At 38.8% G+C, this 27,886-nt stretch overlaps 1 protein-coding gene across 2 annotated transcripts in view; it reads left to right on the top strand.

Moving 5' to 3' along the window:
* TBC1D23 (TBC1 domain family member 23) overlaps nt 1-27,886 on the top strand; it is a 57,263-nt gene extending 29,377 nt beyond the window's left edge. The window contains exons 10-19 of one of the 2 annotated variants that reach the window (XM_084645428.1): nt 440-532; nt 11,406-11,576; nt 13,529-13,571; nt 14,389-14,498; nt 16,666-16,808; nt 18,099-18,143; nt 21,086-21,174; nt 22,713-22,848; nt 24,053-24,247; nt 26,103-27,886. In XM_084645428.1, the coding sequence (XP_084501554.1) occupies nt 440-532; nt 11,406-11,576; nt 13,529-13,571; nt 14,389-14,498; nt 16,666-16,808; nt 18,099-18,143; nt 21,086-21,174; nt 22,713-22,848; nt 24,053-24,247; nt 26,103-26,184 (1,107 nt within the window). In that variant the 3' untranslated portion in view covers nt 26,185-27,886. The remainder of the gene's footprint in view (nt 1-439; nt 533-11,405; nt 11,577-13,528; nt 13,572-14,388; nt 14,499-16,665; nt 16,809-18,098; nt 18,144-21,085; nt 21,175-22,712; nt 22,849-24,052; nt 24,248-26,102) is intronic. The other variant, XM_084645429.1, reaches the window with a different exon arrangement.

Here is a 27,886-nt window from a genome sequence, read left to right as displayed (position 1 = left end):
ATTGAACATATGCTTACATCTACCCCTTTTGAGCTAAGCACTTAATCACATGCTTAGCTTTAATTTTATGTTGGTTCTCACTGTGTATTGTTGTGTGCTATTAAGTAGGGGCTGCATTTCTTCCCAATGATGGTTAAAATGATTTCATTGTGTATATAGCACTTGGAGTCTGTTGGAAATGAAAACTGCTATGTTAATGTAAGATCACTGTTGGGGCATTATTGGTGTTATTGCTATACTGCTCTAGCTGGGCACTCCCACACTAAACATAGTTTTTTGATAACTAGTAAGTCACATCAGGAGATCCATCCCTAAAGCATAGGAGTTCTTACTAAAAAGTGGTTTGCATAACAAATACATTTGAATGATGTGACTTTCCCATTAATTATTTTAAACTTCAAATTAGTAAATTGCAACAGGTAAAATGTTTTTCTTTCAGGAAGGAGTAAGGTTCTTTGTAGTGGATTGTCGTCCTGCGGAACAATACAATGCTGGGCATTTATCAACAGCATTTCACCTAGACTCAGACTTGGTTAGTATGCTTTATGTTTTGGACAAGAGCTGTTCTTTAATTTCCTTAGTTAAAACAAAACTGAGAGAGAGATGTCTAGTTCCACAAACCACTGGTTCTCAAATTCAAGCCAATGGAGCACTTGGTGGTGGTCTTCAGTTTATACTTCCATGTTTCAGAAGTGAGCTTTTTCTAAAAGTCCTAGGTTTTTGTTTTGTTTTTTTAAAGTCTCTACCCAATTTGCCCCAGATATTTTTCCCCCTATGTTATATTGGCAAATAGTATTCCTTAAAACTTAGTGTATATTTTATCTAAAACTAAATGTATATTTATTTTGTTGAGTGTACTGCTGGTAGCAGCCATCTTGCTGACAAATTTAATCTTTTGTGACACCAGTAGAAAGCCAACATAAGCGAAATCCTGGTGTGTCAAAATCTCATCCTGCTTGGATGAGAACTCCAAATAATTTAGTAGGTGGCACTCTTCTTTGTCAGTACTAAAGCAAGACTACAGTGTGGCTTTACGGGGCACTGTGCTGCTGGGAGATACTGCTGAGTTTGTCCCTTAGTCATTAAAGCTCTCATTGCGCTATGAGGGAAGGTATGTTAGTCTTGGGGCTGAAATGTAAAACTGAGATCCTGTTAACTTCATTGCAGATCCCACTGGAATTTCTGTACAAGTGTGGGTGTGAACTCTTATTACACATTTTTGCCTTCTTGAAATTGACTCTGCCATTTCAGTTGGGTGCCATAACATTATTCGCTTATTGTCCTAAACTGTCTTGTAATGCAGTTGTTTCACCTCAGAGGTCGCTGTTTTTTGTTGCTCAGTGAAGTGAATACCATCTATGTAGCTCATAAAGTGCTTTTTGATCATTGATCATTCTGATCACAGGAATGGGCAACAAAAAGATGAAATATAGTGTTGCTATGTGCAAAGTAATGTACGTTGGCAAACAGTCCCAACGATACATACAAAAGGATGGGATCTAAATTAGCTGTTACCACTCAAGAAAGAGATCTTGGAATGATCGTGGATAGTTCTTTGAAAACATCTGCTCAGTGTGCAGCAAGAGTCCAAAAAGCTAACAATGTTAGGAACCATTAGGAAAAGGATAGATAATGAAACAGAAAATATCATAATGCCACTATAAGGTTTCAGAGTAACAGCCGTGTTAGTCTGTATTCGCAAAAAGAAAAGGAGTACTTGTGGCACCTTAGAGACTAACCAATTTATTTGAGCATGAGCTTTCGTGAGCTACAGCTCACTTCATCGGATGCATACCGTGGAAACTGCAGCAGACTTTATATACACACAGAGAATATGAAACAATACCTCCTCCCACCCCACTGTCCTGCTGGTAATAGCTTATCTAAAGTGATCATCAGGTTGGGCCATTTCCAGCACAAATCCAGGTTTTCTCACCCTCCACCCCCCCACACAAATTCACTCTCCTACAGGTGATAGTCCATCCAAAGTGACAACTCTTTACACAATGTGCATGATAATCAATCCTGCTGGTAATAGCTCATCCAAAGTGACCACTCTCCCTACAATGTGCATGATAATCAAGGTGGGCCATTTCCAGCACAAATCCAGGTTTTCTCACACACACCCCACCCCCATACACACACAAACTCACTCTCCTGCTGGTAATAGCTCATCCAAACTGACCACTCTCCAAGTTTAAATCCAAGTTAAACCAGAACATCTGGGGGGGGGGGGTAGGAAAAAACAAGGGGAAATAGGCTACCTTGCATAATGACTTAGCCACTCCCAGTCTCTATTTAAGCCTAAATTAATAGTATCCAATTTGCAAATGAATTCCAATTCAGCAGTTTCTTGCTGGAGTCTGGATTTGAAGTTTTTTTGTTTTAAGATAGCGACCTTCATGTATGTCTGTGATTGCGTGACCAGAGAGATTGAAGTGTTCTCCGACTGGTTTATGAATGTTATAATTCTTGACATCTGATTTGTGTCCATTTATTCTTTTACGTAGAGACTGTCCAGTTTGACCAATGTACATGGCAGAGGGGCATTGCTGGCACATGATGGCATATATCACATTGGTGGATGTGCAGGTGAACGAGCCTCTGATAGTGTGGCTGATGTTATTAGGCCCTGTGATGGTGTCCCCTGAATAGATATGTGGGCACAATTGGCAACGGGCTTTGTTGCAAGGATAAGTTCCTGGGTTAGTGGTTCTGTTGTGTGGTATGTGGTTGTTGGTGAGTATTTGCTTCAGGTTGCGGGGCTGTCTGTAGGCAAGGACTGGCCTGTCTCCCAAGATTTGTGAGAGTGTTGGGTCATCCTTTAGGATAGGTTGTAGATCCTTAATAATGCGTTGGAGGGGTTTTAGTTGGGGGCTGAAGGTGACGGCTAGTGGCGTTCTGTTATTTTCTTTGTTAGGCCTGTCCGGTAGTAGGTAACTTCTGGGAACTCTTCCGGCTCTATCAGTCTGTTTCTTTACTTCTGCAGGTGGGTATTGTAGTTGTAAGAAAGCTTGACAGAGATCTTGTAGGTGTTTGCCTCTGTCTGAGGGGTTGGAGCAAATGCGGTTGTATCGCAGAGCTTGGCTGTAGATGATGGATCGTGTGGTGTGGTCAGGGTGAAAGCTGGAGGCATGCAGGTAGGAATAGCGGTCAGTAGGTTTCCGGTATAGGGTGGTGTTTATGTGACCATCGTTTATTAGCACTGTAGTGTCCAGGAAGTGGATCTCTTGTGTGGACTGGACCAGGCTGAGGTTGGTGGTGGGATGGAAATTGTTGAAATCATGGTGGAATTCCTCAAGGGCTTCTTTTCCATGGGTCCAGATGATGAAGATGTCATCAATATAGCGCAAGTAGAGTAGGGGCTTTAGGGGACGAGAGCTGAGGCAGCGTTGTTCTAAATCAGCCATAAAAATGTTGGCATACTGTGGGGCCATGCGGGTACCCATAGCAGTGCCGCTGATCTGAAGGTATACATTGTCCCCAAATGTGAAATAGTTATGGGTAAGGACAAAGTCACAAAGTTCAGCCACCAGGTTAGCCGTGACATTATCGGGGATAGTGTTCCTGATGGCTTGTAGTCCATCTTTGTGTGGAATGTTGGTGTAGAGGGCTTCTACATCCATAGTGGCCAGGATGGTGTTATCAGAAAGATCACCGATGGATTGAAGTTTCCTCAGGAAGTCAGCGGTGTCTCGAAGGTAGCTGGGAGTGCTGGTAGCGTAGGGCCTGAGGAGGGAGTCTACATAGCCAGACAATCCTGCTGTCAGGGTGCCAATACCTGAGATGATGGGGTGCCCAGGATTTTCCAGGTTTATGGATCTTGGGTAGTAGATAGAATATCCCAGGTCGGGGTTCTAGGGGTGTGTCTGTGCGGATTTGATCTTGTGCTTTTTCAGGAAGTTTCTTGAGCAAATGCTGTAGTTGCTTTTGGTAACTCTCAGTGGGATCATAGGGTAATGGCTTGTAGAAACTCGTGTTGGAGAGCTGCCGAGCAACCTCTTGTTCATATTCCGACCTATTCATGATGACAACAGCACCTCCTTTGTCAGCCTTTTTGATTATGATGTCAGAGTTCTTTCTGAGGCTGTGGATGGCATTGCGTTCCGCATGGCTGAGGTTATGGGGCAAGTGATGCTGCTTTTCCACTATTTCAGCCCGTGCACGTCGGCGGAAGCACTCTATGTAGAAGTCCAGTCTGCTGTTTCGACCTTCAGGAGGAGTCCACCTAGAATCCCTCTTTCTGTAGTGTTGGTAGGGAGACCTCTGTGGATTAGTATGTTGTTCAGAGGTATTTTGGAAATATTCCTTGAGTCGGAGACGTCGAAAATAGGATTCTAGGTCACCACAGAACTGTATCATGTTCGTGGGGGTGGAGGGGCAGGAGGAGAGGCCCCGAGATAGAACAGCTGCTTCTGCTGGGCTGAGAGTATAGTTGGATAGGTTAACAATATTGCTAGGTGGGTTGAGGGAACCATTGCTGTGGCCCCTTGTAGCATGTAGTAGTTTAGAAAGTTTAGTGTCCTTTTTCTTTTGTAGAGAAGCAAAGTGTGCGTTGTAAATGGCTTGTCTAGTTTTAGTAAAATCCATTGTACATTGTAGGGAGAGTGGTCACTTTGGATGAGCTATTACCAGCAGGAGAGTGAGTTTGTGTGTGTGGTTTTTGGGAGGGGGGTGAGGGGGTGAGAGAACCTGGATTTGTGCAGGAAATGGCCCAACTTGATTATCATGCACATTGTGTAAAGAGTTGTCACTTTGGATGGGCTATCACCAGCAGGAGAGTGAATTTGTGTGGGGGGGTGGAGGGTGAGAAAACCTGGATTTGTGCTGGAAATGGCCCAACCTTATGATCACTTTAGATAAGCTATTACCAGCAGGACAGTGGGGTGGGAGGAGGTATTGTTTCATATTCTCTGTGTGTATATAAAGTCTGCTGCAGTTTCCACGGTATGCATCCGATGAAGTGAGCTGTAGCTCACGAAAGCTCATGCTCAAATAAATTGGTTAGTCTCTAAGGTGCCACAAGTACTCCTTTTCTTAATGCCACTATAGAAATCCATGATATGCCCACCCCTTGAATACTGCATGCAGTTCTGGTCACGCCATCTCAAAAAAGGTATGTTAGAATTGGAAAAAGTACAGAGAAGAGCAACAAAAATGATTAGGGGTATGGAACAGCTTGCATACAAGGAGAGATTAAAAAGACTGGCACTGCTTAGCTTAGAAAAGAGATGACTGTGGGGATATGATAGTGGCCTCCAAAATCATGAAGGCTGTGGAGAAAGTGAATAGGGAAGTGTTTACCACTTCGCATAGCACAAGAATCAGGGGTCACCTATTATATTTATAGCAGCAAGTTTAAAACAAACGTAAGGAAATAAATACTTCACTCAATGCACAGTCAACCTGTGGAACTTTGGGTTGTTGTGAAGGCCAAAATTATAACTGGGTTCAAAAAAGAATTAGATAAATTAATGGAAGATAGGTCCATCAGTGGCTATTAGCCAAGAGGGTCAGGAACGCAACCCCATTCTCTGGGTGTCCCTAAACCTCTGACTTCCAGAAGCTGGGACTGGATGACAGAAGATGGATCATTCAATAATTGCCATGTTCTGATCATTCCCTAAAGCATCTGGCACTGGCCACTATAGGAAGACAGGATACCAGATGGCCCATTGGTCTGAGCCCCATATGGCCATTCTTATGTTATGAATGAAAGTTTTTATGTCCTTCATTTATATCACTAGTTTTCATGTTTCTGTAGTATTGTTTTAATCATCAGAAGGCAGTTAATACTGAATATTTAAATACAATTATTGTCTGTACAAGTAAGTTCTTTTTGCAAGTGAACCAATATTTATGTAGGAAAGAAACTTACATATTTTCCTATTGATGCATGTGGATAATAACTCGCATTAGCCTTAATGAAATATTTGTGTTCATTGAGGTAGAAATAGGCCCCTTTAACTGTTACATGTTATAGAATAATATGTTTTATTAATCAAAATTAGGTCCTTCAAACTGCTGTCCTCCCTTTTCAATATACTGGACATATTAAAATAGGCATTTAAACGAGAGATAAACTGGGATTAATTGCTGTAATTTTACAGTTGACTGGCTATAATTGCCCTTACTGGAATAAATAAAACAAGCTGTCATATCACTGATGAAAACACATTCAAGTAATAAAAATAACCTGTTGTAGTTTTATTTGTGTGTATGCTGGGTACAGTATGGAGGATTTAATGTAAGAAGCAGTATGTCCAAACAATTGCTGATTGAGCATAAAAGCTATTCAGGTAACTTTAATGCACTTTATTCACATGTAACAGGTGAAATACTTTCACAGGGGGAGTAAACATTTGACTCCATGTAATTTGTATATGGCTTTAGTGGCAGGAAGTAGTGGGGTTTAACGAGTAATTAAAAATTACAGCATTTGGCTGTAAGAGGACCCTGGTTCTAATTTGGGTTGAACTACTGACTTGCTGTGTCACCTTGGGCAAGGTGTTAGATCTGTGTGCCTCATTATGAAGTCCAACTAGAAAACTAGATTAAAAAAAATTTTTTTTCTCTTAACCTGTTGTGTGAGCTGAATTTTTCTGATGGACTTAATTAAGTCTCCTTTCTTAAGCCCCTGCCCCTTGGGGATGGCAGGAGTCACTGGATTTGGGAAGTCCACTTTTCTTCCCCTTTTTGACAGGCCGCGCATGTTGTTGTTTGTGTGATAAATCTGACCTGTAGTGTATTCTGTTCTGTAGTCTAGAAGCTAACACAGTTCTAGTTTTCGAAGTGTACTAAGAACCCTTTCATCCATCTGGCTATCTTAAACTTGTCTGTCTGTTTCAGGAGCTCAGACAGTTATAAGTTGTTACACAACTAGCCCTTCCCTACATCTCTCATCTCCCTGTGGGCAGGTGGCGTATGTGTGCATTCGGTGCAAAGAGCTCCTGGCCCTCAGAGACCATGTACGGGCTTTGGAGACCAGAGTGGCTGAACTGGAGGAGCTGAGGGAGGCAGAGAGGTACATAGATGAGACTTTCTGGGACAAAGCAGAATGGTCCCATCCCCGGTCTGACAGCCTCTGTGCTGTTGAGGAGGATGAAAGTCGCAGGGAAGGAGAGTATCTAACTGGAGCAGAGGGAAACAATCCCATAGTTGGGACCCTCCTTCCAGATGATGATGTGGTATCCTTTCACACTGAGGATACCTCTCCGGGGGAGGGAACTCCAGCTATTCAAAAGAGACAAGTATTAGTAATGGGCGATTCAATTGTTAGAAACAGAGATAGCTGGGTTTGTGATGACTGGGAGAACCGCACGGTGACTTGCCTGCCTGGTTCAATGGTTGCGGATCTGTCGAGACATCTATATAGGCTTATGTGTAGTGCTGGAAAGGAACCGGTGGTCATGGTATATGTAGGTATCTGTGACATAGGGAAGGATAGGAGAGAGGCCCTGGAGGCCAAATTTAGGTTGCTAGGTAAAAGATTGAAGTCCAGGACCTCCATGGTAGCATTCTCTGAGATGCTCCCATTTCTACGTGCAAAGCCAGTTAGACAGGCAGAAATGCAGAGTCTCAATGAGTGGATGAGACGAAGGTGTAGGGAGGTGGGGTTTAGATTTATTAGGAACTGGGGAAACTTTTGGGAAAGGGGGAGCCTATACAGGAAGGATGGGCTGCACCTAAACCAAAATGAAACCAGATTGCTGGCACTTAACATTAAAAATGTCGTAGAGCAGTTTTAAAACTAAGGGCTGGGGGAAAGCCGACAGGTGCGGAGGAGCACATGGTTCGGACATCCCTTAGGGGGTATCTATTAATAGAGAATCTCTATGTCCTAGTGAGGATGAGAGGATGGAAAATGATAAAATACAGGCAAGGTCTGATCAAAAACAGTCAAATAATTCCCATTCAACTACATTGTGTAATGGCAGACACATTTTTAAAGTGATTATATACCAATGCTAGAAGTCTAAATAATAAAATGGGTGAACTAGAGTGCCTGGTTTACATGAGGATATTGATATAATAGGCATCACAGAAACTTGGTAGAATGAGGATTATCAATGGGATACAGTAATACCACGTTACAAAATATATCAGAAAGACAGAACAGGTCGTGTTGGTGCGGGAGTGGAATTATATGTGAAAGAAAATGTAGAATCAAATGAAGTGAAAATTGTAAATGAATCAAACTGTACCATAGAATCTCTATGGATAGAAATTCCATGCTCTAATAATAAGAATATAGTGGTAGGGATATATTACTGACCACCTGACCAGGATGGTGATAGTGACTGTGAAATGCTCAGGGAGATTAGAGAGGCTATTAAAATAAAAAACTCATAATAATAATTAATAATGGGGGATTTCCGTTATCCCCATATTGACTGGGTACATGTCACCTCAGAACGGGATGCAGAGATAGTTTCTTGACACCTTAAATGACTGCTTCTTGGAGCAGCTGGTCCTGGAACCCACCAGAGGAGAGGCAATTCTTGATTTAGTCCTAAGTGGAGTGCAGGATCTGGTCCAAGAGGTGAATATAGCTGGACCACTTGGTAATAGTGACCATAATATAATTAAATTTTAATATCCCTGTGTCAGAAAAAACACCACAGCAGCCTAACACTGTAGCATTTAATTTCAGAAAGGAGACCTACACAAAAATGAGGAGGTTAGTTGAACAGAAATTAAAGGGTACAGTGCCAACAGTGAAAGCTCTGCAAGCTGCATAGAAACTGTTTAAAGACACCATAATAGAGGCTCAACTTAAATATATACCCCAAATTAAAAAACATAGGAAGGGAACCAAAAGAGAGCCAAACAACAAAGCTAACAACAAAGTAAAAGAAGCAGTGAGAGGCAAAAACAACTGGCTAAACAACAAAGTAAAAGAAGCAGTGAGAGGCAAAAAGGCATCCTTTAAAAAGTGGAAGTTAAATACTAGTGAGGAAAATAGAAAGAAGCATAAACATTGGCAAATGAAGTGTAAAAATACAATTAAGGAGTCCAAAAAAGAATTTGAGGAACAGTTAGCCAAAGACTCAAAAAAAAATTGCTATTACTTTTTAAGTACATCAGAAGCAGGAAGCCTGCTAAACTGGACGTTCAAGGTGCTAAATGAGCACTCAAGGACGGTAAGGCCATTGCGGAGAAACTAAGTGAATTCTTTGTATTGGTCTTCATGGCTGAGGATATGATGGAGATTCCCAAACCTGAGCCATTCTTTTTAGGTGACAGATCTGAGGAATTGTCCCAGATTTGATGTATCATTAGAGGAGGTTTTGGAACAAATTGATAAATTAAACAGAAATAAGTCACCAGAACCAGATGGTATTCACCCAAGAGTACTGAAGGAACTCAAATGTGAAATTGCAGAACTACTAACTGTAGTCTGTAACCTATCATTTAAATCAGCTTCTATACCAGATGACTGGAGGATAGCTAACGTGATGCCAATTTTTAAAAAGGGCTCCAGAGATGATCCCGGCAATTACAGGCCTGTAAGTCTGACTTCAGTACCGGGCAAACTGGTTGAAAATATAATAAACAGTATTGTCAGACATATAGGTGAACATAATTTGTTGAGGAAGAGTCAACATGGTTTTAGTATAGGGAAATCATGCCTCACCAGTCTACTAGAATTCTTTGAGGAGGTCAACAAGCATGTGGACCAAGGGGATCCAGTGAATATAGTACACTTAGATTTTCAGAAAGCCTTTGACAAGGTCCCTCACCAAAGGCTCTTATGCAAAGTAAGCTGCTATGGGATAAGAGGGATGATGCTCTCATGGACTGGTAATTGGTTAAAAGATAGGAAACAAAAGGTAGGAATAATGGTCAGTTTTCAGAATGGAGAGAGGTAAATAGTGGTGTCCCCCAGGGATCTGTTCTGGGACCAGTCCTATTCAACATATTCATAAATGATCTGGAAAAAGGGTTAAACAGTGAGGTGGCAAAATTTGCAGATGATACAAAATTACTAAAGATAGTTAAAACCCAGGCAGACCGCGAAGAGCTACAAAAGAATCTCTCAAAACTGGGTGATTGGGAAACAAAATGGCAGATGAAATTTAATGTTGATACATGCAAAGTAATGCACATTGGAAAGCATAACCCCAACTGTACATATAAAATGATGGGGTCTAAATTAGCTGTTACCATTCAAGAAAGAGATCTTGGAGTCATTGTGGATAGTTCTCTGAAAACATCCACTCAATATGCAATGGCAGTCAAAAAAGCAAACAGAATGCTGGGAATAATTAAGAAAGGGATAGCTAATAGTAAAGAAAATATCATGTTGCCTCTGTATAAATCCATGGTATGCCTACATCTTGAATACTGTGTGCAGATGTGGTCGCCCCATCTCAAAAAAGATATATTGGAATTGGAAAAGGTTCAGAAAAGAGCAACAAAAATGATTAGGGGTATGGAACAGCTTCTGTATGAGGAGAGATTACTAAAACTAGGACTTTTCAGATTGGAAAAGAGACGGCTAAGGGGAGATATGTTTGAGGTCTATTAAAATCAAGACTGGTGTAGAGAAAGTAGATAAGGAAGTGTTTACTACTTCTCATAACACAAGAATGAGGGGGGTCACCAAATGAAATTAATAGGCAGCAGGTTTAAAACAAATAAAAGGAAGTATTTCGTCACACAGTGCACAGTCAACCTGTGGAACTCCTTGCCAGAGGATGTTGTGAAGGCCAAGACCATAATAGGTTATAAAAAGAACTAGATAAATTCATGGAGGATAGCTCCATCAATGGCTATTAGCCAGGATGGGCAGGAATGGTGTCCCTAGCTTCTGTTTGCCAGAAGCTGGGAATGAGCAACAGGGGATGGATCACTTGATGGATCTTTGGTGTGACCCAGTAGGGCCATTCTTATGTTCCTCTTGTCACATCTCCCTCACTCCTCTCTGCTCTTCCCAGCAGCCCTCAGGTACCAATGTAAAAGCAACTCAGAAATGCCTAAAATAGAGGCCAGCCTCTGTGTCCCATTTGTGTCCTTCTCAAACTCTTATTTTGTGTGTCTTTTTGTACGTCATCCCACAGCTATGGAAAATGCTCCTGATTCCAGCTTGCTACCTAACTGTCTTCTCATTCAAGTCCTCCTTTAAAAAAGACTAATTTTTTCTACTGTGTCAATAAGAATTGAGTTAATAAAAATAGAGTATTCCCTTCTGAGGATTTTACAGAAAGTCTTCTGTGTGTGTCTTTGTTAGATAATATGACCTCTGGGACACAGACTGTCTTTAATTTGTGCCTTGTAGAGTGCTGGGCACACGCTGCTTAGTGAATACCAGACAAATGAGAGTCCTGATGCCTTTTTTGTGTCTGTGCTGACAAGTTGTATGCTAAGAAAATAGTTAACATTCTGTTTATTTTATTCTGTAGATGCTCCAGAACCCATCAGAGTTTGCACAGTCTGTAAAATCCTTGTTAGAAGCACAGAAACAATCCATACAGTCTGGCTCCATAGCTAGTGGGGAGCACCTCTGTTTCATGGGAAGTGGCAGGGAAGAGGAAGACATGTATATGAACATGGTGTTGGCACACTTTTTACAGGTACAACTAGGATATTGGAATTATTGTTTGAACAACTAAAGAATTACGTTCTTTCACACATCAATAAAGAGTGACAAAATAGACTTTCTTTACACATTAACTGTTCTTATAACTACACATGGTTTTGAGCAGTCATTTAATGACCACCAAAATTAGTTGTTCACTTCAACCCAGATCTTGCCTTCCTTAAACAAACCCACGGTAGAGGATCTTGGCATCAGAAAAATTCTGCAAGGGTGCACTGGCACAGTTCTCTCCATATTATTCTATGGGGAGGTAAGATTCATTCTAGCCCTTCTCTCGTGCTCTCTCTCTTTCTTCTCCTCCCCTGGGAAGATGCAGGGATCAGTCCTCCAGATATCTGCATCCATCAGAGAGCTGGGGACTATGGGTTTGTCTACATTAGTTGCTGGATTGACGGGCAGCGATTGATCCAGCAGGGGGTTGATTTATCACGTCTAGTCTAGATGCAATAAATCGATCGCCAAGTGCTCTCCCATCAACTCCGGTACTCCACCAGGGCGAGAGGTGCAGGCAGAGTCGATGGGAGAGCGTCAGCCGTCGACTTACCGCAGTGAAGACCCCACGGTAAGTAGATCTAAGTATGTCGAGTTCAGCTACGCTCTGGAGGAAAGTTTAATGCAGTCTGAAGCTGCAGTATCTTGCCTGAGCATTCCCCATAGAAATCCTCCAAAGCTATTGCCACCAGTTCTGTGATTTCACAGCTACCATGGAGCCAGTCTGTAGAGATTCAGATAAGTGATGTGGGTTTTTTGTTTAATGATATGGTTTAGAATAGCATTTAGGGATTATAAATCCCTGTTGCAATAATGCTTCAGAATGGCTGTTACTGTACCCTCTCCAGTTTTCTGTAAAAGCTATGCATCATGGGCCTCACTATGGTCATTCATTCTTTCATTACATCCTGGCTAAAATTACTGTAATTAACTCGTACTTAATTTTCTTTTAAATTGATTCAGAAGCTGCCACAATTACAAAATTTTACTCCTGTAAAGAACATTTTAATGCCAGCCTTTTGCAGTCTTCCCATGAATTCAATTCAAAGTGTTGCTGATGGCATCTTCAGAAATCAAATTCCAAGGGAAATGAGTTTTCTCCTACATCTCTCCAAAACTATTATAACTGAATACATACTGATCTTAATTTCTTTTGGTGTCTTTGAGGAGTGCCAAATGGAAGACTTTTCCATTAGTCAGATCACTTTAACCATTTTGGCTTCCCTTTTATACCAGCTCTTCTTTCTGGATTTTTCCTCCACCTCCTCCCCCATTGGTGGTGAGTGTGGCTGACTTTTCTAGGCCATCCCTTTTTTTAATGTAGGTATTGTTTTAATTTGTAGAGTGACTTAGATTCTTGAAGATGGATGTACACAAGCTGAGATGTAATAAATATTTTTTAAAAAAAGCTTTTCAGAACCATGCCATTAGCTAAAAATAAAATGATTGGCCTTCATGGAGTCACTTATGCATTGTCATAGCTGTGAAAACCATATATGGTTCATACTGGGGCATCACAATGAAGAAGAGAGAGAGCTGACTGCAACTTTGTGATATGGAGGAAAGTCGAAAAGCAAGCAACAGAAACATATATGATCTGGTACTTGCAGCACGCTTCTTTTCAGGATTAGGGCTTGAGTATCCCAAATAGTAAACACTCACACATGCTTAACTTTACTCCATGAGTAGTCCTATTAATTTCAATAAGAGTATTCTAATTATTAAAGGTGAGCACATGTATAAGGCATTAGACCATAACTCTATCACTCTCATTTTTAAAAATAAGACTTCCTTGGTTCAAAGAAACTCCAAATTTATCAAGTAAAGTATGCTAAGCATATGTCACGCCCTTAAGGTAGGGACCTGTTTTTCCACCTTAAATTTGAAAATCCATGAGTGTCTCAAATATGATTTCCAGTGTTTTTCTTGTTGCAGAAAAACAAGGAATATGTAAGCATTGCCAAAGGAGGATTCATGGGTAAGCTTTTGATTTAATAATGCTTTTTACATTCACTCTTGGCCTGACAAAGCTTTGAATGTGTTTTTTAATGCTGTTGGGATTACTGTTGGTATTTGTTTGGCAACCAGTTAAATGGATGGCAAACATAGTTTATTCACTAGCTTTTTGTCATGTGCTGTTTTAACACTGTGCAATTGCATGTTCATTGTTAATTAGCTTTACCATTGTCACAGTGTATCCTGAATTCTGAATTAATCATGAATGGCTGGGAAGCTTCCCTCCCAATGTCTTTATTCTCCCTAGTGTTCTTTCTATGTATGTTAAAACAACTACAATGTTTCCTAATTATACTTGTTAACAGTGCTGTAATTCTTCACTACTTTGTTTTCTTAAAAATCAGTAACTAGGTTCCCAATGCTGCAATTTACAATGCATGGGCAGACCAGAGTTGAAGTCAATGAGGCTCTGCATGAGTGTAGGGATCCACTCATGTTCTAAATGGTAGGATCAGGACCTAATAGCTTCTACTTTGACTAATAGCACTATTTTGACACACACTCCATCTGATCAAAAATTAAGCAGCCAGTTATTTCCTGGTGCTTCTATGTTTTATGTAGTGTTATTTTCCTGTCTTTTATTTCATTACAATAAGTTTGTTTAGAGGCTCTGTAGTATTGAAAGGAGAAAGCAGTAGCAGGAGTAGCATTTGAACTTATTTGCATTTTTGTAAATCATCTAGAGTAAATGTTGACATCAGCAGTCTGAAGTGAGACATGATCAGATGACTCATTCAAATGTGGCTCTGAACTTCTTTTAAAAATGCCCTTTCTAACAGCACTCCAGCAGCACTTAGCAGACATCAATGTGGAAGGACCCGAAAATGGATATGGCCACTGGATTGCTAGTACCTCAGGCTCAAGAAGTAGCATAAACTCCTCTGTTGATGTAAGTGTATTTATAGATCAGTTTGCATATTTGAAAATGACAAGAAGCAGTGATTTTTGTGTGTTCCATAGTGTCTTTCTATTCTATAAACTCACAGTGCATGTTTTTATTAATTTAGGCCTGATCTTGCAACTGTATGTGTGTGGAGATTCTTGTGCTTGTGTGGCACCTGTGGATATCTGATAGAAGGATCCGAGCCATAATTTTTTGCTCTGTCCAATAGATGTAGATAAGATGGGAAGATGGGTCCTAGATGGCCTAAATCTACCCTTCTCTTACCTCAAGTCTATCCTGCAGAATGTATTGCTACAAATTATAATTGTCCTTAGCTGTATATTTAATTGCAGATTATAACCATCTTTTATCCTGTTGGAAGTAGCCTGAAGTCATCTTGTTTTAGAAGAGAGAATCTTCAGAGAAAATCTCACATTGGTTGCATTTCAATAAAATATATGGAATAGCTACCATTCTTAGATCTTCCTCACTTTGGGGTATATAAAATACATGAGGCTGTACATGGGATGATAAGATATCCTTTTGGAATTTCAGGAAACCTTCCCAAAGGTGTAGAAGAACTCAACCAGTTGTTTACCAAGTCAGTGGCTGGTCCTTGCAAAATTGTTTCATAATCCCACATGAGGTCTATTACATATCTAAAGTCACTTATTTCAGAAAGTGAGGTTGTTCAGGTCTAATGGGTTAGTGAAAGCCAGTGGCAACTTGACTCCAGCATGAGGGTGACCAGCCATCTCTAAGAAATGGTGCACTGTGAGGCTAAATTCTCCTTTATACATGCATCTGAGAGATCCATAGGGTATGGAGGTTGTGTTTCCATGGCACCTCTAAATTCCTTTGTTATACCAATAAAATAAAAACCAGCAGGATCTTATTAAAGGGGAAAAGGCAAAATACCACATTTATTGTGAATACAGAAAGAATCATAGTAAGCAGTTAGTTATAGCTATAACATTCCATTCAATCTCATATTTATTCACACATTCATTCATACAAACACACACACAGGTTCTGCAAGGTTGTTATCATAGTTACCAGCCTTAGAGTTGCTCATGCCAAGCCACTGGCCAGATGGCCTGGACATGAGGAGGGAGCAGGGCCTTGTCAGATGCTCATCTGACGCTCCTGGAAGTTGGTTTGCAGAATCAGACCCCAAAGTTCTCACTTTCTCGAGTCCATTTTTATAGGAATTTCTTCCTATGCCAGTCTATGGGAATTTGATTCAGCAACAGCATGATGAAGCATCAGCAGATAGCACATTCCTGACGGCTCCGTGCTGCTAGATGTTATCTTGTTCTTTGGTTCTCCCATTCTTGAGGCTGTTGGGTGGATTCCAGTCGGCCCTCTGGGGGTCCTCTGGTTATTTCCACTTGACGCCTTCTTTAGCCGATGGACACTGGATTCTTAGGCTGGCACCTCCCTGATCATTCAGTTATTATCCACACCAAGCATCCATCCATATACATCCTCTATCTCTATTTTAATCACAATTGTTAATACAACAAAAGGGCGGGGAGTCTCTGGGTGCTGTTTCTGTTGTTAGAGTATTGCTTTGAGTCTCTCTCTCTGTGAATTGCTTTGAGAACAGACTCTGTCTTAGAATGTACTAACACAATTAGTAGCTTGCAAGTTTCACATATAGAGGGAGAGAAACAGTACCAAAAACCAAGAGACCTCTTAATTAGTGATACCCTGGAATTTAAACTCTGGGGAATCAAACTCACTTGTGATTTTAATACAGAACTTCTTTAATATGATCCAACACCTTCCTTACTTGTAATATTCCAAGAAACACATTTCCTGAATCTTCTGTGCCCCTTCTAGTGGTAGGTAGAATATGGCTTTTAATTTTTATATACATTTACATTTTTACATGGTTAGAACTATTTCCTCTCAGTGGAGTTTCAGAGCACAGTTCTAAGTAATGGGGCTTGGTAGCTTATTTTTTAAATGAGCTTTACTTTAGTACTTTATGGCTGCCATTCTTTTTAAATCCTATTTCTGTGATAAACAATACTAATAGTCTAGAGAACTTTCCTGTAAACAATAGCAAGTGATCATGCTCAGTATGTTGTAGCTTTTCATTCTTAACAAATTACTGATAGTAAAAATGTTGTGTTACAATTAATTCTTAGAGCTCTTACATTTACAGGGTGATTCTCCTAATGGTTCAAGTGATGGAAAAGGAGTCAAGTCCTTGGTAAATAAAATGACTGTTGCTTTGAAGACTAAATCTGTGAATGTGAAAGAAAAAGTTATTAGTTTTATTGAAAATACATCAACTCCTGTGGACAGGTGGGTTATTTATATGTGATTATCAGTGATGAATGACTCCCCATTTCAACTGGATGTTTTTGAAAGTATGAAGATTAGACTAAATAATAAGAATCAAGAGAAGATAGCTTTCAGTTTGTCAGGCTTTGAGTGTGTTTTATTTGTCTTCTCTTCCTTCCCTCCCCGCCCCCTGGGCCCCCTTTTTGGAATTTCCTTCACCAGCATTTGCAAGATATCATTGTCTTAAAACATGACTAGTTTGCTGGCTCATAATTCCAAGGCTAGTATCTGCACCCCCATCTCTGGATGATAATGCAGCAAACTGCCACTATAATAAATTTATAACAAAGAAACCTGTCTAGTGATAAAGGCATTTAGAATGGGTTTTTCAAAAGCGTTAGTAAGACTCCCATTGACTTCAGTATAAGCAGAGTTAAATCAACACTGAATACTCTTGAAAATCCCACCCTAAATCTTTATTTTAAACAGTTTTGCTCATTGCACATGCATTTGTTTAAAGGGGAGGAGCTGAAACAAAGAGAAATATAAAAAGTGATTGTCCTGACTTTGTGGCTTGAACACAGAACTAAGATCCATGAACTCCTGGATTCTAAGCACAGTTCTAGCGTAGACTTTCCCTTTCAGCTGGAGAGGTTTTCAGAGTCTTGTTTTCCCAACTATAAAGTAGGAATATTGATTTCACAATGGGTTCAGTGACAGTTTTAGTTTTAAAGTACATTTAAAGTTGAAGATCTGTTTTCTAAATATTTGTGAATAGGTCTGAATTTGATAGCCTATTTTACAACTCTTCTTTAAATTTACTGTAAGTCTTAATAGTTGCAAGGTTGTGAAAGATGGATGCTATTGAGTGCCTTTTAAAGCACTGAGATATATTTACTTGTTAATGAGGCTCAGGATGGCTGCTGTGGTGAACAGTGGTTCTCAAATCCTCACCTACTTAATTTTTAGTCCAACTAAAAGGGTTGTTTACAGCTTGGTTTCTCTGTTGCAATGATGCAATTACTACTTACACCATGGTTTAGAGCAGAAGTATCTTGTAATAAAAATACCCTTTTGTTTCTGTTGCACCAAGCATTCAAATAAGGCTCATATATAAATCACATCTAATGTAGAAATGCCTCTTTAAAATAATTTCTTCCAAGCTTTCTGTGGTCCCTGGGTAGGTCTGCTGAAATATTGTTGGGTTTGAGGAGATGTAGGGAAAAATTGCTGATACAGAGTACTCATTTTTTTTATACTAGGTTTTTTATTTTTTATAATTGTTCTGTCCTCTGCCCCAATTTGCTATAGAATATCTTTCAATCTTTCCTGGCCAGACAGAGCAAGCATGGAGCGGTAAGCCAATGAGTAGACCAATCTGACTAAAAACACCTTTGTCCTTTTGAGCATGACTTCACAATGTTTGTAAGCATTGGTCTCACTGACATCTCTGAAATTCTATATATCAACTTTTTAAAAAGCTATGCTTCGCATCAAACTTAACGTTTTCAAGTGCTATTCTGCAGTCAGGGGAAGAAAAGGGAAATATTTCCAGTGCTTTCTTATTCTCTTGGCTTTTATTCAGTCTTTCAGTTTCCTTCCTCTTTATTTGAAACTTTTTTTTTAAATCTAGTCACTTCAGTTTTGCATTTTATTAATTATTTGTTGTAGGGAAAAGGGGCAGAAGCCTTTATTTAGCAGGCTTCAGTTTTGAGCTTCAGAAGGAGAGACTTGAGCTTCGAAGGAGACCTATTACAAGCTGTTCAAAAAGTATCTTCAGAGCTCAGGGTGCTCTAAGAGTGTTAAAGTCCTCTTGGAATTTTGTCAGCAAATTTAAAACTACTGCATTCCTAGAGAGACATGGTGGATAAGGTAATATCTTATTGGACCAACTTCTGTTGGTGAGCGAGAAGAGCTTCTGAGCTTTCACAGAGCTCTTCTTCAGGTTAGCTGGAAAGCTTCTCTCTTTCATCAACAGAAGTTGGTAAAAATATTACCTCACCCACATTGTCTCTCTAAAGTCCAGGGATTGACATGTCTACAACAATACTGCGTATTCCGAGCACATTCTTAGCCTGTGGTAATGGAAGATGCTGGTCAGAATGAAGATGCTCACACTGTGGGAACAGCAAACAGCCAGAAAAACAGGCACACCTCTCAACTGTCCCTCATTTCGTTCCCAGAGTTAACTTTGTTCCACACAAATTTAGTATCCCTTCACTTTTAATGATAAAATTATTTATGTCAGAAATAATCATGAAACTGTGCTTATAAAAAGTTACTTATGCCAAACGAAGGAATCCATAGCATTTTCTGCACGAAAAATACTTTGGTCTCCCTCATTTTTGGGTCTTTGTCACACATTGCATCCCACATTTGAGTCTTGGCAGGTTGTGCTGTATGGAAGTGGGTGCTGAAAAAGTCATATTTTTTTAAAAATATCAGTTCTATTTTTAAGGATTTTGATTCACTTTTTTCTAGTAGATTTGTCCATTCTCTGAGAATGGGGGAACATCATGCTGGCTATGCTAGGTCACCCAATATTATTAGAGAAAGGAGATGGTATAGGGTGAGCAAAAACAATAGTTAATGTTAAGGGTATCCTTGTAGTCCTTGGAAGGAAACAGGAATATCCCAGTAAAACTGATACATATGGTTATTTCAGGATTTATAAAGCTACTTTAAAAGAATAAAGATAAAAACCTCTTAGGAAACATTAATATTAAACTATAAAATTGTTTCTTTGCAGCTTTTTAGTGTTGTACATCAGGTGTTTTATAACTGACAGACCATCCTACCTTTTGTTTGTTATGTAGAAATATTGCTGCATTGAGTATGTACTTGTCCCTTAAAGGAATATTGCTCCCCAACATTCAAATCATCTTTCTTTTTCCATTGGAAAGTTGTACTGACAATATTAACTAGTTAGAACCCAGGATAAATTAATGTACTAAGACTATGCTTTTCTTAAAATTCCAGCTCTGTAAAGTGGAAAAACATTTTTGTCTCATTGATTCAGTCATGCCAATTTTATCTTAACCTGCAAAATCAGACTGTTTTTGCTAGTAATCAACTGAATGGAATTAGATTAAATGAGATCCCTAACCTGTACCACAAACTGATCTCATATAGTGCCATTTAATTCCTGTAGAATTCCCCATTTCTAGTTTAATATGGTGCAAAAATTTATATAGTAGGCCTTTCTTTTTTGCTTTGTCTAACCTTCCTCTGTTAATGCAAATATAACCTCTTTTAAACCCTAGCTATGAATTTCAATTAACATTATAAATATATAATCTTATTAAACATAACCTCCTCTTACCAAATCAGTAATCTACAGTATTCTTCCTCATTCTTTTTTCTTAAAATTCCATATGCACAAAAGTCTAGCTAAATAGTAAAATAGAATCACTGCCCTCTTGGATTGTCAGTGTCATCGATGCTTATTGTCTTAAATCACTAATGAGCACATTTTTATATTACTTTTTTTGTATAGCATATTTCTGTTTTTTCTCAATTAACAATTAGTTTTTCCATGTTCTTTCTCATTCAGTAACTTCTAATCAAATAGCCCTAGAAGATATAGCAACTTGTTAGACTTCCATGGATAGATAAATATCAGCTTTCTTCAATATAGTACTAAAGGCACAGGTACCCTCTTGGACCCGGGTCCACAGATGTATATAAATTAGTGTGCATCAATATATTGGCTCAAAACAGGAACAGAGCTTTATAGATGTTTAACTGAAGCAGATTTGTTTCCTTTTTGTATCTACACAGTGTTATCCTTTGGGAAAATCTCTCCAAGAGTGACCCTCTTGCCAGTCCAGCGAACAGTCAAATGTACTTTTTAATATTCTCCATCTTTTCCCTCCACCCCAATTTACAATCCTTCCAGAGCCATACAGCATGTTAAAATGTAATTCAGACAAACACTAGAGTGCTCTGCTGGGTATTTCAGAGCATCTCCTTAAATGTTTTGGATTTTTAGAATGTTTTTGCTGTTCGAGAGAATGGTTAGAAGTTGTATGTAAGATGCAGGACTACCTGCTTTTCAGTTACAATGCTTAAAAGTGTTCAGTCTGGCAAATAACCCCATGATCTGCTTTTACTAATCTGGTGCTTTCTGGGTCACTCCCGGCTTTCTTGCAGTAGACTTTGAGACTGTGGATTCCTCTCTAGTTGCACAGATACGGTCACATTTTGATATTGCATGCTGCTATAGTAAATGTTGTACCATAGGATCTTAAAAGTTTTTTGTTTGTTTTTTTTCCCCTCCTGCCCTCTCCCCATGCCAGACATGTTAGCAGCAGTGACAGATTGGGAAAACCCTACCGTGGTGTAAAACCGGTATTCAGCATTGGAGATGAAGAAGAATATGATACTGGTACAGTAGGAAACTCTATTCTTATTTGAAGTCCCCTTAATTTAGACACATACATAACCTCTTTTCTATTTGACTGTCACAGGGTACCATTGTTGTCTATCATTAACTACAAATTAAATATTTTCAATTAACAAAAATATTTTTAAATAATTATTCTTCTTATTAATCAGATTAGAGGGGCTTAATGACCAAGCAAGAACAGGGCCCCATTGTGCTGGGCATTGTACAGACACCGAATAGTAGACATTCTCTACCCTGAAGAGTGGTTCCCCCCCTTTAACTGCCAACTCTGCAAATTCACCTTGAGGATCTGACAGTCAAACTGCATTCTCTTTTTCACTCATTTGTTTTAAATGTCTTGCAAGCCCACATCTGTCATCATTTACACGCATGCAACCCTGTTAACCTCCACTGAGGTTAAGCACTTTGACCTGCAGTACCTTTTATTACTGGCGATAATGATCAAGAAGAAAAAAATCCAATTTGATTGTCTGATCCTAGGTTGTCTGCTTGGCTGGCAGTTAGGCTGTGTGTATACTGCTCTGTAGTTTGGACTAGGAGGGTGTGAATAGCAGTGCACACCAGAGTGCTGTGCTGTAACTCCTCTGTGTGGACACTGCAGTCACAAACTAAAAGATTTATAGTTCACATTAATGGCTGTTCAACCAGGACTACATGCTCCTTAGATGTGTACCGACTGTATCACTGATTGTCACTGAGTGCTGCGATCACATAGCTGCCATCAGGATGGGCACAAGCTTTTCTACTGTCAGTTCAGTAAATTCTGTCAGTGTGTTCTTGTCCCCCAGAAAAACCTCTTTCCACACTTTTATATTTGCAAACTATTTGTGGAAAGTTTTCTGCCATTTCCATTTGAGGATGTGATGTTACCGACTAGGGTGTATACAATGGATATGATCAGGTAATTTAGGTCCACAGTAAGGCTTTGTCTATAGTACTTATGTATTTTTTAATAAAAAGTGTTTAACAATTAGCTTTTAGGATTTTTTTAATTTAACATTCTTTTTTAAAACAAATCCTGCAGTATGAGCAAAACCAACATTGCACAAATATATTGTGCTTGTGCAGAAGAACAAAAAAGGTGAAACTATTTTCTGTGCAGTTACATTGTATTTACAGTGGTGTAATTGGGAGCAGAATTTGTCCCATGACTTCTAACTTCAGTGTCCCTTCTTAAAAAATTACCTTTTTAGATGTGGATGTGCATAGCTACAACTCTAAATTGTCTTGAAGGAAACATTCTAACTAGAGCATGCAAAAATAGCTTTGAAAAAGGAGTAATTAAAAGAATGGAGGTGAGAACTGAAATATGGATGCAAGATGATTGGACTTAGTAGATAATGGGTTCCTTGCACTTTTGTGGTTTACACCAAACGTACCATTTGGAATTCTTCAGTGTTCTAATTGGGATATGAAACCGAATTATTTTTATTTTTAATAAGCAATAACATTGTAAACATTGAAGAGCTGACAGATGTTCTGTCTGTGTAAAAGTCCATTTTTCCTCTTCCATATAGATGAAATTGATAGTTCCTCAATGTCGGATGATGACCGAAAAGAGGTAGTCAACATCCACACATGGATAAATAAACCAGATGTGAAGCATCATTTCCCCTGTAATGAAGTGAAAGAAAATGGACACATGTTTCCTAGGTACTAAAGTACTATTTATTCTTAAGAGTATGAAAAAGCTAGTGGTGGTGTTAAATTGTGTCTGGATATTGTCTATAATGAACTATAAGTGTCTGAGCCACTAACTAACTAAGAGCTGTAGTATTTATTGTTTGTATTGTCACAGTGCCTATGAGCCCTAGTCATTGTGCTAGGTGCTGTACAGATATGCTCCTTGACTATTTCTACAGCATGTATACAGAATTTTACTGCTAAGATTACAATAGAAAGAATAGTACTAATTCTTTTGCAAAACAAGTTGTTTCAGAAAATACTCTCAATAAGTTTCGGGTTTATTTTCAGCATTGGGGCCCCAAACATCCAAGTGTGCCTGCAGTCTGTCCTTGTCAATGTCTGCATAAAAATGTATTTCAGAGGCACTGCTGTCTCTAAATCAGGACACAGTTGCAGTGACCTTTTTATCTGGTCATTAGGAGGTACTGGAGCATGATGCGTAGTGCATGTTCCCTTAGCTGCCCCCAAAGAGTGTGACTGTAGGGACCTAACAAACTTGGGCTGTAGTGTAAAGCATGGTGTCCTTTGCTCAAAACACTAAGTTGCTTAAAGTTGTGTTTTGCTCTTATTTAGACAGATGAACAGAAAACTATTTTATATTTTTATTAAAAAGAATCTGGTGGAAGATAAAACTCTAGAATTTGACCAACAATTTGACCAGAGACTGCAGTCAATGTTTCACTGTTGCATTTTTGTCATAGTTCCAAAGAACTATACATTTAAACCACTGGAAAAGTTCATCCAGGAAAAAAACCAGCAAGCTCTTCTAAAAATTTTACCTAGGATGATATTGCCTGAAAGCTGCAAATACTTCTGCATGTACATCGAATACAGGATCAGAACCTCTGTGTTGGCTCCCTGTGAGATGTACATGTTAGCTATTAGTTCCTGAGAGACTGTGCAGTGTCGGTGTTCATTGACAAACTATATGGTTTTGCTTTGTGCTATTAAACATTTGCCATGTTTGACTTCAGAAGTGCTTGCATTTCAGTTCTGAGAGAAGTTTGTAAAGTGTTTAGGAATTCTGAATTAAATATGCGGCATAAATATGAAACTGTTGGAATTTGAAAACTGTGTTAGCTAGCTCACAGTGAGAGTTATCTTTAGTATTAAACTTTCTGTATATTTGACCCTTACTCCATTTGTTGGTAAATTCTTTCTCTTTTTAAAGTCATCTCTTAGTAACTGCAACACATATGTACTGTTTGAGGGAGATTCCATCACGAAGGGGATTGGCTTACATACAGTCTCGTCAGGCCCTAAACTCGGTAGTTAAAATTACATCCAAGAAGAAACACCCAGAACTAATCACCTTTAAATATGGGAACAGCAGTACTTCGGGCATAGAAATTTTGGCAGTTGAAAGGTAAGACTGTTTCTCAATTATGAACTGATCACAAAACAAAGGGGCTCATCCTGCAAGGTAGAGTGTGCCACTAATTCCTTGGGATATCAGTGGAAATCAGAAGCACTTGGCACTTCCAGAATCAGGCCCAAAGCTAACACTTTGTTTTTAATAGTTGTAATGTCCTGACATGAATCAGGATACACAGCAGATCTACAGTCTCTCTCAAGGAATATTGAGTTTGTGTATTTTAGAAAAAACAATGTACTGATTGTACCCTGATCAGTTTAACAATCTGTAAGATAAGTCATGTAGAAAGAAATGTCTCCTCCTCCACCCATACCTCCGTATAAATGCCTCTGAAATACTTTTTAAGTTAACTTTTTATTTTTGAAATAACTCCTTTTAGTAACCATTTTACTGAAAAGTGTCCTCTTAGTAATGGGTCCAGGTAAGAGGCTATTTGTAAGTTTCTATCCTGCTACAAAGGCCCCAAATGTATCATGTGGAAAGGCACCAGATATTCTTCATCACTAAGATTTTGATGTTGGTTTATCACTTTGGGAGAGGGCAGGGAGGGCATAGCCTCCAAAGCAAGAGAAGTATTTTGGGCTTTGTGCTTGCTTCTTTTTTTCACTACAGTTTATAGTTTCTCTTAGATCTTCGTGTGTGTGGAAACTCCAGTATTTAAAGACATTAAGGTGAAGGAATTTTTTTTCTTTTAATAAAGAAGGCTCATGATTAACATACAGACCTTACCTGGTGATGTAAATAATGGATTCCAGATTCTTGTATGTCTGGTTTTCCCAGACATGAAGAGTCTGATCCAAAGTCTATTGACTTCAGTAGACTTGGGATCAGACCCAAAATAATTGTCTTCAGAATAAAATTAACCTAAGGCGATCTGTAAAGTCTGTGTTCTAGAAGACATGCACTTGAGAGTAAACGCGTTAATGAGAGGAGCGACCTTTTTTGTATGGAAAAATGTTCCTTTAAACGTCTAAGTTTTCTCAATGTCAGTATTGATGCATGATTTTGAAAATTATCTTTTTTTAAAAATCTGGTCTTTAGGGGTTGGACAGCTGAGAATTAGTAATATGATATAGAGCCTTTAACCTGAAGGTTGCTGGTGCAAATCTATTCTATTCTATATCAGTTCTTATACTGGACTCATCACTTTAGTACAGAGCGCCTTCCACTACTGCATTAAGTAACATGACTAACATATGTCACAGGTTGGTTGTTCTCTCATCCTCTCCCTGAGGGAGAAGCATGTGCAGTGAAGCATCTTGTTTTGGAAGGGTTTTTTACCTAGATCAGTAGTGGTTAAAAGTTACTATAATCTGATGCCTGTTTGGGTGTCCTGTGTGAAATGAGTTTGGTGGTATTGGTCCAGTTCCCAGCAGTAAGTTGTCCATACCACAGAAAACACCACCACACATGGCACTAATTCACTACTTCACTGGCTACCTCCATATAGTGAGCAAGAACTGAGTGGTAAACATGGAAAATGAACTATTCTCTTGTCCATAGAAGTATCTCCAGATTAGGATTGGTATGCATTGGTGGAGTAATGTATGGAGAAATCTTGCCCTGCTGTTGCCCATTCTGTACCTTTCTATGACTAAATCAAGGTTTTCAGTCTTCAGGGTTCTCAACCCAATACTTTTCATCAGCACTGAATTCACAGGAAGAACATTTTCTCTTACTCCAACGACAAAGAATATTACTATTTACCCAACAGTTTTACATTTTAAAAGGGGATTTTCCCAAATCTTACTGAGGCTAAGCTAGAGGATGAATTCAGACATCAGTTTTTATGATTGGCATGGAAAGTTGGCACAGTGTATTAATGATGGTCCTTTCTCTTTTAAAGGTATTTGATTCCAAATGCAGGTGATGCTACCAAAGCCATAAAACAACAGATCATGAAAGTTCTGGATGCGTTGGAGAACTAATAACAAAAAACTGTTAAGATAACAGTTTAAAAAGAAAAGAGGCAACCAATATACTGTATGTGGACACAAAATGACTGCTTTCCAACTGAATACTAATCTAAGAGAACATCTCTGTTTGCTGATGGGAATGCCTGAGTAGCAGGCTTAAAATAGGGTAAATTATTAATTTCTCAGCAAGATTTCAATAATTTTTTTGTTTAACAATTTTGGGGTTTGTTTGTTTTTTTTTTGCAAAAGTTGTTTGTTATGAAGGTCAGGTTTTTTAAAAGCAGCTTTAATGTAGCAGTTCAGTTGTGTAGAACTATATGAAGGGAATGCAGGTCTTTCGGGTATGGAAAAATAGTTGAAGTGTTGTAAATAACCTTGAGAATTAGAAGTCAAAAATGTCTAAAGCCTACTGCCTGTAAATTTGACTTTGCCTACTGGTAGTATCAAGTATTGTTATCAGTCCTTAGGTTTGTAAACAGAAGAGACAAAAGCTCAGTAATACTACTTATGCCTCTCAAAATGATTGGAACCCAATTCAATCAATCTTCAACTCAAGGTGATTGAAAAATGCAAACCATACTATGGAGGGGGGAAAAAAGTTGATGGTTTTTTTTTTTAAACCTACTATACACTATCAGGTAAAATAATTTGAACGGTTAAATGACTGTTTTTAAATACTAGACTGAACTGTATACAATAAGAAAAACTTACCACAGGGTTATGATTTTGTAATTATGCAAATTAAATGTTTTCTGGGTTGAGGCAGTGTTACTATTGTAGTACAAATGCGTGAGTGCTTTTGAGCAAATGAAATTAGAATTCATGCTTCACATGACAGATTACTAGGTGAAAGTGAGTTGTCTGCCTCCATCAAAAGTGAAATATCTAATAAAATATATTCTTTGGGCTGTCATTTCAAAACCCTTCAGTTCAGCACACATGGATTTGTACTAACTTGAAGGTGTGTTCTGCAACAAGAACACACCTAATGCACACAAATAAAGCAAAGTGGTCAAAGCACTGAATATCTGTGATAACTATTTGTTACCTTCAAGGCCATATGGATTTTTCCTTTGAATAACGTTTTAAATTCTTTAATGCCAGAGAACTGACAACTATTCTAGCATCTTTCAGATTTGATCTAAAATAGCTTTCACTAATCTGCAGCTTTCAGATTTCATCTAAATTTGGTTCTCAAGTTAGCAAGCCAATCCTGGAATGCCCTTATGGCCATGGAATAGTTTGTGTGCATGCTGATGCTGAAAGTAGCAAAAACTCTGGAATGATGATTATGGGAATCAGCTGTACTGTGTGGAAACCACTTAGTATTTACAGTTAATAAAATGTAAAATTGATGTATCATAAGGAAATAAATGAAACTGACCTTTATAAAAATCAGCTATTTTAAGTTATTTGAGTAGGAATCAAGCTAAGGCACCTTAATTCTGGAACAAATTCCTTTTTAAAAAATATCTGAATAAACCCCAATAGAACTTGAACTATTGAAAGTATTTGCATGAAATTGCACCTGGCCCAACGCTCCTAGTTTTGCCCTGCAGCTGTTGTATTACATTCCCCACTTCCTGTCCTCTGAAGAGCCTCTGACTCTGTGCCTACTTCAGCAACGAGATTTTTTTCATAATGTTAATGTAAAAATGTTTGTGTTACTGTTTATAACTACAATTGTAAATAAACCTGTACAATTTGAACATAA

Source organism: Lepidochelys olivacea (genome assembly GCF_965140295.1).
Source record: "Lepidochelys olivacea isolate rLepOli2 genome assembly, chromosome: 1".
In the NCBI taxonomy this organism is placed as follows: domain Eukaryota; kingdom Metazoa; phylum Chordata; order Testudines; family Cheloniidae; genus Lepidochelys; species Lepidochelys olivacea.
This window is presented reverse-complemented; position numbering and strand designations above follow the sequence as displayed.